Raw genomic sequence first — 17,713 nt, 5'->3', positions numbered from 1 at the left:
AATTCAGTGAAATTCAGTGAAATTTCAATCTATAAACACATTCAAATAGTTTGAAATTAGTAGAAGATGCAGAACATTAGGTGCTCATACACCATGAAAAAATTTTGTTTGATAAGCCTAAATTGACCACTACAGTAGAAGGTTAAAAATCAAATGCCCCTACCCAAAACAATTTGCCTGCTTCAATTATTACCAAGAATTATTCCAGGAGGTCATTTGTGAGTTGATTAATCTAATTTTTGCATTCCAGGCCTGATCCTGCTCACAGTATACAATACAGAGGCAGCTCCAAGAAAACTCCAATTGACTGCTGCTCTACAGTGCTGTGTTTTTTCAGACTCATTTTAATCACTCACCTAAAATGTTCTTTTCAGCTTAAACTAGCCCTCTTTAAAGATGCTACGACTGACATCAGTAGCAAGTGGACAGATATACCTGTGGCAGAGTTCTATGCACTGTAATGGAGTTTCTAAAAGGTAATCTAGGGCATTTAGCAGGGAACTTAATACAATTAAAACTAACGGGAAAACCGGCATCAAACTTTTAACTTCCTCTGACACAAAAACATTTATGATCCCAAGAACAATTTTTAACAGTCAGGGGAACTTTAACAGCAGTCAGGATCACTGCTCTTGTCTACTACACTTGCTGCTCCTACCTACTGTGAGAATAGGAAACTATTTCCAGCATTGAGTACAGGGACAGTCAAACACCATTTCTAATAAGGCTGTATTGAAAATACTTAACTGTCCAACCAATAAACATAACAAATGATAGCCCAGACTCTGTCCAGCATGTAAATTTAATTTGTTCTTCACAAAACGTACTGGATCTGGCAGCAGGAAGTTAAAGGGGTAAGTGCTAACAATCACACCACATCCTGCCTCTCAGAAAGGAGTGGGTTGCTTAGTGCCTTTCTGCAACTTCTAGATCCCTCACTCACACCTATCACCCTATTATCTTGAATGTAACTCTGGAGGTACATAGAACTCCACTGAAAACAATAATACTGGACTTCTGAAAACACAGAAAAATCACTTAGCTTTAAGATTTCAAATATGGACAATCTTATGTCCCAGGTCTCTGAATGCCAGCAGAAATCAACCTCTGGTTTAAAAACTGATTACTAAAGCTATACCCACACAATATTGAGTCGATGTTGATCACCAGAAGGAAATTCCATTAAAAACTCATATTCTCAATAGCATTCCCTGCAATCAAAGACTCTTTGATTGTTGAAATAATTTGTAGTTTGTGGTTCTCTTTGGTACTGAATACACAAACAGTGGAGGAAAAAGACAAAACTTCTTACATCCACAATCAGTTATATAACTCAGACCTACTTATGAAACAAACATTTCTATGCTCTGAATAAATCTTTTAACACATTTATTCTCTTACATAAGAATAAAGGCATCATGCACCCTTCAGAAAAAACATTTACAAGCTTTAAAGTGCAAAATAGGTCATCACAAACACACTACCTAATACCATGTCCTCTACAACTCGATTTAAGAAGCCCATTCTCAGATCTCCATCACATTCAACTAGCTTTCTCTTGCCTTCTCCAGTGTCATAGTAGGGCAGTTTTGTTCCACTAGAACTCTGAAGGCTAAAACTTTCAAAAGGGAAACAATATTCAGATAACCCGTTCCCACTGCATTTCAAAGTCTACCTGTTGGTTGCAGCTCTCTGCATTAACCTCCTTTGAAAAACCTCAGTCAAAAGTGATAATCAATCTGAGCTGGAAGAGGAACTCAGGAAACGAGTCTTTGACAACTGGATGTGCGTTCTGCAAGCAAGTGCTGTGCGCATCACCACAGACCTTAGTGCAATTCAAGATACACAAAGCTCAAATCTTCAGCTTAGCTTTCTCACAGCTACACAGCAGCAACACAGTGAAGACCAATCCCGTTGCCTTACCATTTGTTTAGGTTCAGATAGATGTGTGAGATGTCAAGCTTTGTTTCAATGTTTAAAGTACCTGAGAATTATGCAGACGACACGATCGGAGAGATTCAAGAATATGTATGTAACTCAAATAAAATGCATCAGCATGCTTCAAAAAAGTTCCCCTCTAAAAATGAAGCTAAAAACAAAATCCCCAAGCAGCAAAGCTGGGGAGTAATCATAATTGAAGATATGCCACTGCTGAGGCAGGGGGAGAAGTCTGCACAACACAAAGCTGGAATTAAGCTCTAAAGTAAGGAATGCTTGGGCATTTCTCTCGTTTGCAAGTAGATAAAATATGATCTACAATTCTTTTAAAATAAAAATCAAACTATCAATCCACAATGAGAATGAGTTTTCCAATGAGGAAACGGAACCAACGTCAGATGCTACAGAACATTTGATAATGTTAAGTTTATAGATGATAAAATGCATTTAGTGAACTAGCAGCGTTATCAGAAACCTCCATTGCGTCATGCTACCATAAACATCTTAGAGATGGATATTATCTAATTGGGGAAGGGGTGGGAAATGTTCCTCTCCTTTTTTCTGTCTTTCCTTTGATGAAAAATTCTTCATAAAGTGCCATAACTATGATTCAAATAATTTTTTACAGAAAACTTTTTGAGATTTATCAACAGATTAAAGTGCTCTAAACTGATTGGTCTATAAGAAAGAGGATGTGCCTTATAGTTAAAATAACATTGCGTTTATTCTGAGAGGAAATTCTTTAAAGATCAGTGCATATAGAAGTTACCGTTGGCTGGAAATGAACCTTCCCCCAGTGCACTATTGAAGACTAATTGTGTTTGACAATTAGACACTTCGACAATCATCTTCGATGAATTAGATCAGTGCAGGTGTCTTTGGAACCTCAAAGACTACAAATGTGCCTTGGAACAGAATTGTATATGGGCCACACCAATTGCATTTGTAGCCAAAAAAAATCCTTACTGAAATCCATGGAATAATTATAAGCTCCAGATAAAAGTATCAAGGAGAGATGAAACTGTCTGAAGCTCCAAAAATCTGACAAGTTGGAACATCCAGAGAAAGAGAAGAGCTGGAACAAGCTCTAACAATAAGAGCAGCACTCTTATACAGCAAAAGTCTAGTCTAATCCAAACAATTAAAGACAATCCTAACAAATGCAAACTCTGTATCATCATTACACAACAATAATAAGTGACAGCTAGATCCCACATACTGTATTTCATAGAATGGGTTGAGTTGGGTTGGAAGGGACCTTAAAGATCATCGAGTTCCAACCCCCCTGCCATGGGCAGGGACACCTCCCACTAGACCAAGTTGCTCAAAGCCCCATCCAGCCTGGCCTTGAACACCTCCAGGGATGGGGCAGCCACAGCTTCTCTGGGCAACCTGTTCCAGTGTCTCACCACCCTCACAGGAAAGATTTTCTTTCTAGTATCTAATCTAAATCTACCCTCTTTCAATTTAAAACCATTACCCCTTGTCCAATCGCTCCACTCCCTGATAGAGTCCCTCCCCATCTCTCCTGTAGGCCCTTTTTAGGTACTGGAAGGCCGTTGTAAGGTCTCCCTGGAGCCTTCTCTTCTCCAGGCTGAAAAACCCCAACTCTCTCAGCCTTAACTTTATGTTAAACTAAGTTAAGTTCATGATACCCGAACAACTCAAAACAGCAAGAAAGAAATTCACTTGTCCAGTAAATTAAGAACTCTGCATAATGCAGTCACACTAATCAGAAAGAAGAGAAAGGGCAAGCATTATTCTCTTCCAGCATCTGTATCATAGCATGTGGGGTCACAAGACACTCCAGTTACCAATTGCAGCAAAGATAAGTGGCTTTAAGGAAGCTTTAACTACATTGATTTTATTTTTAGATAGTACTAACTAAGCAATGGATTTTTTTTTTTTTTAAATCACCCAATAGTATGTTGAACATAAACAGATATTTGATGTAATTAATTTGGACCCTGAAAAATATCACAGTCTTTATGTACAGTTCCTTGTTGACTTCTGCTTACACAACTACTCAACGCTGATTACTTGCACAGACTGTAATCCTGCAGAACAAACAAGACAGATAAATTCTTACTATGATCTATTCAGGCTGCAAACCTGTCTACAGATATGCCTTGGTGGGGTGAACCTGCTAAAAAATACTCTAAAATGAGCAAAATAGTCTAGAGCTCAACATGATGTAAGCTACAGCCATCCCACAGATGTACATGCACATTCAAAACCTTGCAGTGAGACCCTGATTCAAAAATACTTTACAGAACTACCACTGCTCTGTCTCCAAACACATTCTCCTCCTTATTCCCTACCCTTCATCCCTTACCTTATTCCCTACTTCCATCATTATAAATCTGGACACCAGGGGTCCACCTTCTCTTCATTTTCACACTAGTGTAGCTCCAGTTACCCTGGCTTGGTACACCTCTCAGAGTACAGCAGACCTCTTTCACGTCATTTGATTAACTGCAGATTGACTGTCACCTCCACAGAATTTTTACTGGTCTGTTAATTACAGAGAAAATTGGCAGCAATGTTTGTTCACTCTGGGTGGGTTTTCTTAAAGGGTGGTGTGGTTTTGGGGTTGATTTTTGGTTTTATTTTTTGTTTTGTTTTGTTTTTTCTAATTCATTAGCAGTCTGTTCCCAAATACTTGACTATGGCTTGTACATCAAGGATGAGATCCAAAGCACTGGTAAATCTTGAGTTGTCTTGCCGAGTATTAAGATGGCACCAAGGGCGAGCTACAAATACTAGAGGCTACTCAACACAGGTCATGGAAGAAGTTAGTCCAAGGACTCACATTGGGCATGTATGTGCTCCTCTCCTACAGTCCTCTTGCATCCCTACCTCACCAGCACTGCAATACTCCCCTTTTTCCCTATTCTTTAATATTTCCCCTAGATTCTTTGCTGCAATGGTCTCTTCGGTTCCATTCCTGACAAAGACAGAGCATGTACGCAGCAGAAACACGCTCACACTGACTGATTTGATAGGGAGAAACTGTTGTTTCTCATTACAGTAACCCCGTCCCATGTCTGCCTGACAACTGGTAGGCCAAATGGTTTTGTGGCTCACTTGGCAACTCACATTTCTTATTTCTTAAAACAATCATCTTTCCCATTACATTCCATTGTCTATTTTTGCAGAAAAATTAAATCCCTCCTTACATTCCTGAAAACAAACTGATACAAATTGCAATACTCTACCAGCTCCTTTAACTTTCTAATCAATTTTTAATGCACTAATTATTACCACGTTATTGTATGAACATACATTTTGAAGGCTTCCCTAAGGCTAACATTCAAAGAACAGATTCTCTCTCCATAAGACACAGAGCCTTCAACAAAGTCCTGAAGCTCTTAACAGGAGATCCTGCAAGGCTGTGCTACTCAGTAGCTCAGCGTGCTGCCAAGCTCACTCACACTGTTCAAAGGCAGTTATGCTGTTGGAAGGCGAATGCATACAGAGAGGACTGTGCTGACGTGCATTTCCGTGCCCAACTGTTGCGCAGATACAGCCAACGCACCCTATTTCAGAAACAATACTGAAAAATTACAAAGAAAAGGAAACAGTTCTGTAGAATTCCTATTGCCATATCTTTTTTATAAGGCTTTTCACAGATGCATATCAAAGCTACATTTTTGCTACCATCGTGAGCCATCTCCTATACAAGCCAAGCACAAAAAATTATTTTACTGGATTCAGCTTTTTTTTTTCTTCATAATGACAGCCCTAATGTTGATAATATTATCAGCATTATGGACACGAGGCCAGTTGAGAATAAGGTGCCATGGTAATAAGCCGTACCCTTTCAGTGAGAGGTAGTACTGCCCTGAAATATGTATCAATATTCTGTTGCGAACACTTACGCATCTGAATGCTTCACAATACTCATGGTTGCAATAGAGAAATATTTAACATTTGGTAAACTGAGGCAGAAGTAAACAAATTCTCTGGTAAAGGAGGGAATCAAACTCCCATGTGCTGATACCAATCAGTGGTCCATTCTTCTTTTCAGGACTGAAAGGAACAAAATGGATGGGAGGAGAAAGCACCTACCACAATCCGATACTCAGCTTACACTCAACATTCAGGTCTCCCGAAATCCAGTTTATTGCCATTTAGGTTACACCAAGTATTGTACTAATACTCTGAAATTAGGCTTGAAACAGAAGTTTACAAAATAGTAATGGCTGACAACCAGACAAAGAAGCCTCACCTGAATGAGATAGTGAGAACATAAACTGAGAAGCTCCAGCAGCTGCAAATGACTCCCAGCTGCTAGGACATCCTGTATCACCCCTGGTTCCAAGAGGATCTGGAAAGAAGAAAATGGAAGGTTTGTCATGCAGAACTCAGAGTAAATACTCAGAGAAAATACCACGGGCCTTTGTTATTTCAGACATTTAAGTCAACACAAAGAACAGAAAGAGTACAATTAAGCATACAGAGAAGTCTTTGCAGGATAGGGACAGAGTTTTTAAAGTTCACCTGAATTGCCCAAAGGATTTTTAAGCAGATTTTTCTCATGAAAGTCCACAGGCCACATTACCCCCAAAATTCTTTAAAACTAAATACATGTTATTTATTTTAAAAGGAGACTTTTCAAAATAACAGAACCTCCTTTTGTTATCCATATACCTGGACGCTTCCATATATACTGATGAATCAGCCAACAGAATTGACTCAGAAGTCAATATTATCAGTATTAATATTATTCATGCCTGTAAAAAATATACAGGCTAGGAACACCCTTCCCATTCTGCATGCTACCACTTCATAATTTTCCTAACCACTGTCTTCATTTTACGGAGCAAGGCTGTGAAGGCACAGAGTGAACATGCTGCTGGGGAAGTGCCAGAAAGGGCTTAGAAACCAAGACTGATTATCCTGTCACTTGCTCACATGAAACTCCTACTCATTTCAATTAAAATCACGCACTGGCAGCAGCGAGGATAATTGGGCCTCAGCTCCCAGCCTGGTGTCTTGGGGTCAGCTTGTTAGAGCATCCCTTTCAGGACACAAAAAAGTCTTTGGGAATACAGACGCTAGTCAACTTCTTATCAGCAATCACATTCAAAACTATCCAAACTAATATTATTTAAATATAAATAGTGCAGCATCCAACAAAAATCAGAAATGCAGGAGAAAAATTATTTTTTTCAAAGATACTCAGTGTATTCAGAGTTTTATCCTTGTCGTATTTCCCCTGGCAACTTTGGTTTCACACCACATGAGGTCAGTCTCTCACTGCTCCACAGGGAAGAAAAGCTTTTTTTTCAGATCTTTTTTCTTCTGCCCACACAATTTAGTTTTATCTCACAGCATCGTTTATATCTCAAATGCAGTGGAATAAGGAGGATGGCAAACAAATGGAAAGACAATCATCTGCATCTTTTGGACTTAAACTGTTTTTGAGGGAAACTAAAAACACACGTATGCATTTCTTCAAGCAAAACCACAAATTATCTCCAACACAATAGCTACGTTAGGTGCAGGAGGGAAGAGGACTGATTCTTGTTTATATCAGGAATTCATTTACATTGAGTTCTGTCAGTGTATGACAAGCTTAAAGCTCATGCAAATCACTATATAGATATTCACACTTAAAAAAGTTCTTTATCTAGCCAGTTAGAAATGAAAGGATCTCCAGGCCCAGCACAATCCAGGTTTTTGGCTGCTGCTGCTAATGAGGTTGCTATGCACGATGAGAGGTAGTTCGATGGAAAGTTAGAAAGGATTTCAGTCACAGAAATATCTCCAATAGGTATTTTTTAAAAAAATGAGCAGCACTGTTAAATATTTTCAAGTGAGAGCTTCAGGTCAGACTGACAAAACAAGCTGGTTCAGACCTTGCAGTGTTTGTTATTCAGACGTCATTTACACTGAGGAAGTTAGTAAGTAATACGACATCAGATTACAAGTGCCACCCACCAGCTTAGCAATGTTGAAGACACAATATGAAGAGAACTAGAACCCTAAGCAGATTACTACCTTGTAGGCATAGACAAACTATATTTAACTATGATAATATTAATGTATTTTAAAGCTACAGCAATCCATTTACAAATAATTCTGGTAGCATTATGAGAAGTAGGACAAGAGGCAAAGAGGGTGACAATTTACTACCTAGAGGTGATTTGCACAGTAAGCAACAAAAGTTCATTTGAAGGTGGCAGATAAATTTCTTACATGTTTTTCCATTTCACAGAATCACAGAACAGTTTGAGTTGGAAGGGACTTTAAAGATCATCCAGTTCCAACCCCCTGCCATGGGCAGGGACACCTCCCACTAGACCAAGTTGCTCAAAGCCCCATCCAGCCTGGCCTTGAACACCTCCAGGGATGGGGCAGCCACAGCTTCTCTGGGCATCCTGTTCCAGTGTCTCACCACCCTCACAGGAAAGAATTTTTCCTGATATCTCACCTGAATCTCCCCACTTTCAGTTTAAAAACACTACCCGTCATCCTATCGCTCCACTCCCTGATAAAGAGTCCCTCCCCATCTCTCCTGTAGGCCCTTTTTAGGTACTGGAAGGCTGCAATAAGGTCTCCCTGGAGCCTTCTTTCTCCAGGCTGAACAACCCCAACTCTCTCATCTTGTCCTCAGAGGAATGGTGCTCCAGCCCTCTGATCATCTTTGTGGACCATACAAGACTTATTCTGTTGAGATAACATGTTCACCTTTGTCTTTCCCAGGATAACTGAGGAAAGTCTACTACGTCTCTTCCCAAGACTTTGCCTTAAATGGGGCTATCTGAATTTTTATTCAATGCTCATTTGGATACAGGCAAAAATACTAATTCTTCTATGCTAAATGTTCACCATCAGCAAACTGCAAGCTGGGGAAACCCACAAGAAAAACAGAACAATAAGTAAAGAAGGAAGAAAACATTGTAAGCCTTTCTTCTACTGAAACTGAGGTAATTCACAATTATTCCACACCTCTTAGCTTCTATACATTAATACAAATACTTGATTTTTATTAATTATACAGCATAGCTGTTTATATGCTATATAGGCCATCTAGATGAATCTTAACACTCAATGCACATAAATACCACCATATGCATACCACAGGTACACACAGTGACTGACTCTCCTCTGTCTAACAGGCCTGAGGTCTTCAGAGTGATGCTTATTGAAAATTAAGGAGAAGGAAACTAAGATTATTATGGATTCACAGCTTAAAATTCATCACAAATAATTAGTTTGAAAAGTAAAGAGAGAAGCTTAATCATTTTCCCTACACCATCCTCAACCCAAGGGTTACGAGGCATAATTATCAGGGCAGAAACTCCGAGTAATTTGGAATCATTGACTTCAGATAAACTTTGCAATCTTCACCAGCGAAGGATGTGCCTTTGCATGAAACATGCCGTCTTAAGACTGGTTTCTGCACTATTTTTATATTAAGATAATTAGGTGCAATTCAGGTATTGCACCTGGCTGCATCTTACAATCAATCCTCTATTCAACCTTTAATTCTGAGGGTTAATTTTCATTATGCTCTCAACTTTTCTCTGGCTTGTGATGCTACCCAAGAAAATCAGCGTAACCACCTTCTCCCTGTATACAATGGACAGATCTTGCAGATGGCCTGACTAACGTACTTTCCCAAGCCACCAGGTCTGACATACTGCTTGTTTTCAAACTGATCTCTGTCAAGCTAGTTTTCTCCTCCCTCACAATGACTGTGTTTTCAAAAAGGAAACCTGTTCTTCAAGGCAGCCATTCTACCCTTCATTATTCCACAACCCCTTCAAAGAGCATTCATTAAATCCCATTCTCTCCCTCTTGTGGTCAGATACATAAACCAAGGCATAGAAAGGATGCAAAAATGTGGTGTTTCTTTGCAACAGAATGTGGAGTTGCAAGATCCAGAAAGGCAGATTACACAATTCCTTAGATCCACATTTCTTAGACATACAATTTAAATCTATATGTAAAGGAATCCATTTATGCTTCGTTGATATATTGGGGAAACCTGCTCTGCAAATGCAAGAATTAGAAACTTTTATAAATGAAACCTGAGCTTCTGAAGCACAATTCTGAGGCAGAAATGGGAATTCTGTGAGTCCCATGGTCACAGATACACACGGCCCTGAACACCCCCATGTACACCTATCCTCTTGGCAGCAGTTCTATAACTGGAAGTCATTCCCCCTTCCCCCAACGTTTCCCTCTTCCTTTCCCGAGTCACCCTGCATCCCCTCCAGCCTGGTACATCTTAAGGCTCTGGGTAAGCGTGGAAAAGATTGACTGGAATCACACATCTTGCCTCTCTCCAGTTTTCTTTAGGAGATTTCTTGGCAACACAGAGCAACTAGCAGCTAAGCCTCCTTGGGCTAGGAGCAGTGTATGAACCACCATCCTTTCTCAAGGACAGCTGCTCGTGCCTTACCTCCACACTGCCCAGACTGAGAACATCCTCCTACTCCTTTAATGCCTCCCGCCCTCCTACAAACAAACCAGTATAAGCCAACAAAAAAATTGTATGGTCATAGCAAAGAGGGAAGTAGTGAACAAAAGAGAGTAGGGAGGAAACTCCTTAAACTGTCCTTCTTAACAAAGAAACTCACAGCCTAAGGTCCAGATTAACTATCACCTCTATGGAGTCTCATGAGGTTTACATCTAGAAAGAACAATTAGATCATTTAATCTATTCCCTGTATATTGCAGGCCATTATATTTCATCCAGACACTTTTAAAGACACTAAACTAAAGCTACTTTAGGCCAAAGCAGGCTAAACCGTTGTCATGGTAAGAAAACTGTGTGCCCAGACAAAGATGGAGAGATTCCATCTTCATTCCAGCTACTCATTCATACCCCTGTAGTTTCTTCTCATTTCCATACAGGTGTTTGTGGGGTCATGAAATAAGTGAGGTGGTGGCATGATTCACATTAAAAATAAACAGCATTATGCTATAACAGTAAGGAAATACATAATGTCATGTCAGAAAATTCTAGAATGGAAACCATATGGAATTTAACACAGAAAACAAGAAAAAAAATTTCCTAAGATTCCTGCCAGTCTGATGCAAAAGAAAATTCCTTCTTGACTCCGCTTGCAGTGATCAGCATTTCAAACGAGACAGGCATCTAACAAAAGTACCACTTGTTTTTCCCCTCTGGAGACCATTCTGTGCGCTTCAGAGCAATCAAAAAACCTAACTTTTCTTTTAGAGCAATTTAGACTGCATTTCACTCGCAACCAGTTAGCACTTCTGCCTGTCTCCCTGATCATTTGTGCTTCAGTTGAATCCTGAGCTCCTTCCACGTTGAGGAGCACTGCTTCAAGAAAGTGTGAGTAGGGGAAGAATGTTCCGGTCCCCTGCAGGCAACTGCCCAAAGCCCTGGCACTTAACGAAGATAGCACTCATTACAAAATCCAGATGTCTCATTAGCCAATGCCAGAAGGAATCACGACCAGCATTTCTCTGATATGTGTCATACTATTTTTCCAGAAAATTAAACTAAAATCTGTGTTAAATGCACAGCATATAGATCACAGAATCATAGAATATCTCGAGTTGGAAATGCATCCATAAGGAACCTCAAGTCCAACTCCTGGCTCCTCGCAGGAGTGCCTAAAACTAAACCATACGACTATGAGTGTTGTCCAAATGCTCCTTGAATTCTGACAGGCTTGGTGCTGTGACCATTTCCCTGGACGCCTGTTCCAGCGACCAACCACCCTCTCAGTGAAGAACCTTTTCCTAATGATGAGCCTGAGCTTTCCCTGATGCAGCTTCATAACATTACGAAGTAAGTCCCATTATTATAAGTAAGACTCCAAGCAAACTCATTATTTTTTGGGATGACGTTTCATTACTTGGATTACTTTCAGCTCTAGAAAAGCTGTCTTGTCTACAGCTTGATATCTATCCAGAGCAAATAACAGGAAACATTTCACTTTCTCTGCAATAAACTGCATAAACTGGGTTAATTAGGCTCTGTATTATTCTAGGCTTTCTGGGCAATCTTTAGCTGAACTGTGAACCTGACACCTAGTAGCTTTAACCTAGTGGTAAGGACAGAAACAAGATTATCCTCCTGATAGAAGTAAAAAAAGAAATGTCCCAAACTATTAAATTTATACTTTTTGCTTTGAAATTGCATTGAAAAAAGATGTTAAGTATTTACTGTAAGACATAGTCCTGCTGAATTCAGTCTTCCATGACCTTGGCATGTTGTCCCCGGTAGAAAAGAAAGAGGATAGTTGAAGTCACTTTTTCTGGGGACAGCAGGTAGTTTAAACAAACTCTATGATTTATTTTGATTAAAAGGCAACCAGTGGAAATGCTACACGCAGGATGCAAGAGGTCACTTACCCAAGAAAATCAACCATCACAATACAACTTTGCAATACACCTCACTCACAAGTGAGCTAGAAAGGATTAACAGAACAGGAGGTGCTAAGATATTGATAGCTGTCTCCCCACTGAAAACGGCAGATGAAATACTGGTTGACCACTAGTTTCTGTGTTGATTGTACTTCGTCCATCTCCCTTCCAACGCGCATCTGACACTTGTAAAATGCCCCTGTGAGGAGGAAGGGGGAGTAATCCTGTCACTGAGACTCTGGCCTGGCCTTACTGCTGCCAGCCTTGAAGTGAGACAATGACCTTACCCTTTCTTCATCAAAGGGCTTTATGTCAACTACAATAGGAAGAATTGTGTCTCTGAATTCTGAATATGGGCATTACGTTGTAAAATGCCTACAGCCAAGAAGGAACCTATTTAAGACATTTTTTGCCTAAGATTTCATTATTAGAGGATTACTGAGAATCTAAATGCAGAGAACAAAACCACATTCTGCTGATATCCCTTTCGTTAGTTTTCATTTATTTCTATACCAACATTGCTTGCTTTGTGATGATTAGGGACCATAGTAATGGATTCATTCATTTGGAATTATGATATTATTTATATTTAACTTGAGTTTTACAAAAATCCTTTGTTCTGTTGAACAATCAATTTTCCCTTAAAAGCAAAATATTTCCAGCAGTAATTATGATAAGGCACTGTCTGCCTAAGCAGACAGGAAGATGAAGTTTGTATTTTAAGTCCACAGGCATATTTCACATTAAAAAGAAAAGAAAAAAAAAAAAGGCAAGGATGACAGAGTTTCATTTCAGATTGCAATGTCATGCTAAAAATTAAATTTCTTAATTTTGATAACTTTCAAAAACTGCAGGCAGCAAATATTGCCATCTTGCAATATTAAATATTTCCACCAGATGTCTCCAATATATTCTTTTACACAGAAAGTTACATTTGCGTTACTACACTTCAAACTGAACCTAAGTTTGGCAGAGAGAAGAGAAGAGAAGAAACCTGAAACTAAATATTTATCTGTTTAGATACGTATACCTCAGCACTGTCCCTAAATTGTTGCTAGTTCCACAGAGTTACCTAAAGAATCAGCAATTTTTTGGACTAACATTTTGGTCAAACATGTTAAAAAAAGAAGAAAAAAAAAAAAAGAGAGAGTTTATGGCTTTCACTTTTAAAAGGTACGTCAAATCATGTCTTGATACCCACATTTTCAGAGCAATACAAGGTTGTAATTGGCATGAACGAGTTTCGGGTTACTAAGAAATAATTTGTTTGGTTTTGAAATCAGAAAGAGTTCGCAGACCCAAACTAAAGACAACTCTGTTTTCAAAACTCTCTCTGATGTAAGCATGCAGTAATCCAGTTATTTATTAATAGCCTTTGTGGATTACTCCCACTCATTACCTTGAAACGTTCACACCGATGCTGTCAGCCTGAGTCAGTACGTAAGCAATGCTCAATACTTATAAAGCGAGTGCCAGAAGAGTATTTCAAGGACAAGAGGGAAAATTCGACACTGCTAATTCTCACAGTCGCATATCACTGAGTTATGCTTCAAAGGCATCTTTGTAAGAACTCCTACAGAATCCTTCTCATTTCTCTGTGCTTCAAAGTAGCATGTGGTGTATCTGATAGACATGACAGAGCAAACTTTGCCTTACAATCACTTATATATATGAGCAACTGTAGATACGTGCACATCTGTATTTACCTCAAGAAGCCCACTCATTTATTCAAAGTAGATCATACCTGAAAATGAAAGACTCGAAAGTCTCTAAAGGCTCAAAGATAAAAGGCACATATGATTTACTAGGGAGCTGAGGATAGTATTCTGGAAGCAACGTGGGGTGGATTGTTGGCTTACATAAAAGCCAAATCCATCCTTTCCAGGTTCTCAACATATTTTACATAGATTTATTAGACTTTGAATTTTGCTGAAAGATAGGGGAGTATACCTCTATTCACAGCAAACAGGACGGGACAGACAGAAATCAATTACAAACCGTCCTCTCAAAAGATACCTCCATTCAGCAATAACAGTTCTCTCTGCAGAATGATCAACCTATAGTTTCAAATACAGGTTTTCAACAGCACAGGAGACATTCAATTTTATCTATCAAAACTTTCAACTCAAAGAACAAAAAGCAAACCAACGCCAACTTATGTACTGAGATCTTCAGTCAATTCAATAACATAGCATGGCATCTCTGGCTCTTATTTATATCCAAGAAATCTTTGAAAAAGTTATGTTTTCCATAACAGCAGAAACAAAGAAGTTTCAAGTGCTAATCTCTAAGGCCAACACTAAAGTATAACTGTTGTGTGGGTTGGTGACAAAAACGGCCCTTTAGAACAGGTAAAAAATTTTCTTTCCTTATTTTTATTTAATTACCTTTGAAAAAAAAAGTAAAGACACATACTCAATCCACAGTATGGAAGCAGATGCCTTAAATTTGTACAACCCAACAACTCTTCCAGAATAATGTAATACGGATTTAAGCTTTCCATTTCAAAATTAACTAATAAACAAATATACACCAATGGATTCAATTGTTATAGCAATATTTCCAGAAACAGTTTGGTTATCTAGAATTTTAGAGTCCAAAGCAAAAATAGCTGGCTGTTCTGAGCTCACTATCCATGAACTCTGAACCGAGATGAAGTCATACAGCAACACTGTCCAAGCGTTCAGTGCAGAGATATGACAGGTCATATATACTTTTTTTTTTTTGGTGGGGGCGTGGAGGGAAGAGGACCATTATTCTGCATTTTCTGAAGTAACATTATGTGATACACAACCTGCTATCATAAAAAGTGCTACAATAAGGATGTATAGTACCTATAAGCATTTACAAATATGCTTGGACTGCATCTGTCCAGAGATGGAAAACAGACTTTTCCCCTCAATTATATAATTTGTCAAACAGCAGAGTTTATAAATATTTATTATTAAGAAAATATTTTCCTTTCTTTACATTTATATTAGCATGCAGAATCAACTCACATTAAGTTTTTATGAACAGCTAGGCCACCCCAAAAGGATATACAAGTCCTATGTGGTTCACTACCTGGCAACAATGCACATAAACAGCATTTTTCTTAGACAATCCCACTAAAGAAACAAAACCAAAACAAACAAACAAAAAAACCCCCAAGCCAGTATACAAAAAGTAAGATCTGTTCAATCAAAAGACCTTGTAGTGGGCAGTGTACAAGAAAAATTTCTGGCACCTCTGTAAAGGTAATCTTCAGGTTTTATTGCAGTTTGCTTTCGTTTGTGTCTCTTAATTTGAGGAGTTGTACAGTACCTGTCCAGTATATGCAAAGTCCAGGGCTTGTTTTAAACCGAGGCTCGTGACACCATGCAAATTCACCTCATGAGCTTCGCTTTCAACCATGCAGAGACTGAACATTGCCTATGGAAAGAAATGTTATTAACCATTAAAAACAACATCCAGTGACGGTCCAGGAAGAAAAGGACTGATTTTTTCACCTTCAGTCACTTTTGTTTTTCCTTGAATCAGAATTCTAAATAGCAACAGACTTGTGAGTTAGAATGAGATCTATACCAAGTTTTCAATACTAACTCCATAGCAATCCATCTTGCAACCAAGGCCTTTTATCAATAAATACAAAAACTTATTCTGGAAAAACTGAAACAAATCCCTTTGGTCCATGTATATATACTTCTTCACTAAGTAATTCAGGTGGAATCAATGGGAACAGTCACACAATAAGGTAGCATTCAATAAAAATAGAAAAAGAACTGGACTCTGGAAAAAAAATAAAACTACATAAGCACCACTAGAAATAATACTTATGTATAATATCATTATATATAGGAAGCAACAATAAGCCACATGCAATTATTTGTATGAGAAGAGGCAGTTAACACACCATCTTTTATAAACAATCCTTTCCAAATAAGCATCTCAGACTGGAACGTGAACAACATAATACTCAAGTTATTGAATGAGGAGGAAGCACGGAGATGCAGTCACCTAAACTTACAATCTCCCCCTACTTGTTATTGCCCCAGTTTCTCAGATCATAAAACGTAAACTGAAGATTGGCAAGGTGCTATGGGACTTCCCTGAAAAAAAATCATCGAGGAGAGCAACTGTCCCTTTCATCCAGTCTTACTTTCCAGAACATCAACCTTCATCACCTCCCTGGACTAAAGCAACCCTACTCAGTCTCTGGATCCTTGTAGAAATCTTTTTTTTCCCATCTCTGTTAAACTTAGACTCTAGTCTTTGCCCATCAGGTCGCTAACTCAGTCACTGCCCATAATCATCCACAGTGTTTAATGAACACAGCCTCCAGCAGAGCTCTGCCCCCCTGCCAACCAGCACTCCCCCAGGCAATGCCTGGGCTATGGTTCAGGGAATAGCCCAAGCCACGGCTGTTCCAAATAGCGTGGATAAAGCCAACCTGTTTGCAGAGGGCAGAAGGTTTAGTGATATGGACACAAGCCATGCTGCGCCGGTCACTTTTAGGGCCAGAAAACAAGGCCTTATCCATCTTATTTACTAGTACTGGCATCCTCTAATAATGGAATGGGTGATCAGAACTGTAGCTGCCAGTAAACCATAGGATTATGGCTTTGTGTGCCACCTGCTATATGGAGTTCTTTTTCTCCCAAACTATCCTCTGAGTATTCTATGGAAGCTTTTGATAATGAGTATGAACTACATTTGTTTTTCAGGAGGCAAGGCCAAAGAATGTGATCAAAAGATAAGGTCTGCAATGGTCCTCAGCCAGTTCACATTCAGCTAAATCGGATTAGCCTTCAGGAAAGTAGACTCCCACACAGACGAACCTAGTACTGCTCAGTGATCCACACTGCTTTCACCAGCAGGCAAATTTCCTTCTCAGCCTGAAAATTTAAAGGTTTAATCCAGCATGAAAAAAAAATCTGTTCAATCATAGGCAGAAATTGGGCTCAAACTCAGTCTTTAATTTGCACTGCTGTACTTGAATATGGTGATTTTAACTGCAGAAACATATGGATCATTAAATTCTGGCTAGAGACTTCACCAATACCTGGAGAATGAGTTACGGTTGGGCTGTCACACTCCAATTTCAGATGTATCTCTGAAAATGCTCTGAGGTTTTGTAAGCTTAAATAGATCCATCAGTCATGCTTTTAATGCAAGGCTAGTAGCCTACTTTATTTTTCCCTTGGGTACATTAAAAACAAGGCAAAAGATAAACAACTTGGGTGGATGTACAAGAGAGACGAGAAAAAGAATAAAATATAAAATATTTGGACACGTGCACAATTCAAAGTCAAACTTACCAGAAAAGGTACCAAATTTGGCTAAACATGAAATGTTTATTTTAGTTATTAATTTCATTCAACAATGTTAATATATCATACTTTATCTTAAAATACTTCTGCTTGGACAAAATAAAATC

The 17,713-nt window shown here is 38.9% G+C and overlaps 1 protein-coding gene across 1 annotated transcript in view; it reads right to left on the bottom strand.

The window, feature by feature from the left end:
• KLHL32 (kelch like family member 32) overlaps positions 1 to 17,713 on the bottom strand; it is a 122,831-nt gene that overhangs the window by 57,481 nt on the left and 47,637 nt on the right. Inside the window, exons 5-6 of the mRNA XM_074150388.1 lie at positions 15,601 to 15,708; positions 6,170 to 6,268 (exon numbers count right to left, since the gene is read on the bottom strand). Coding sequence (XP_074006489.1) covers positions 6,170 to 6,268; positions 15,601 to 15,708 — 207 coding nt within the window. The remainder of the gene's footprint in view (positions 1 to 6,169; positions 6,269 to 15,600; positions 15,709 to 17,713) is intronic.

The sequence above is a fragment of the Numenius arquata genome, chromosome 7 (assembly GCF_964106895.1).
Source record: "Numenius arquata chromosome 7, bNumArq3.hap1.1, whole genome shotgun sequence".
Lineage (NCBI taxonomy): Eukaryota > Metazoa > Chordata > Aves > Charadriiformes > Scolopacidae > Numenius > Numenius arquata.
The sequence above is the reverse complement of the archived record's forward strand: the minus strand, read 5'-3'. Positions and strand labels throughout refer to the sequence as shown.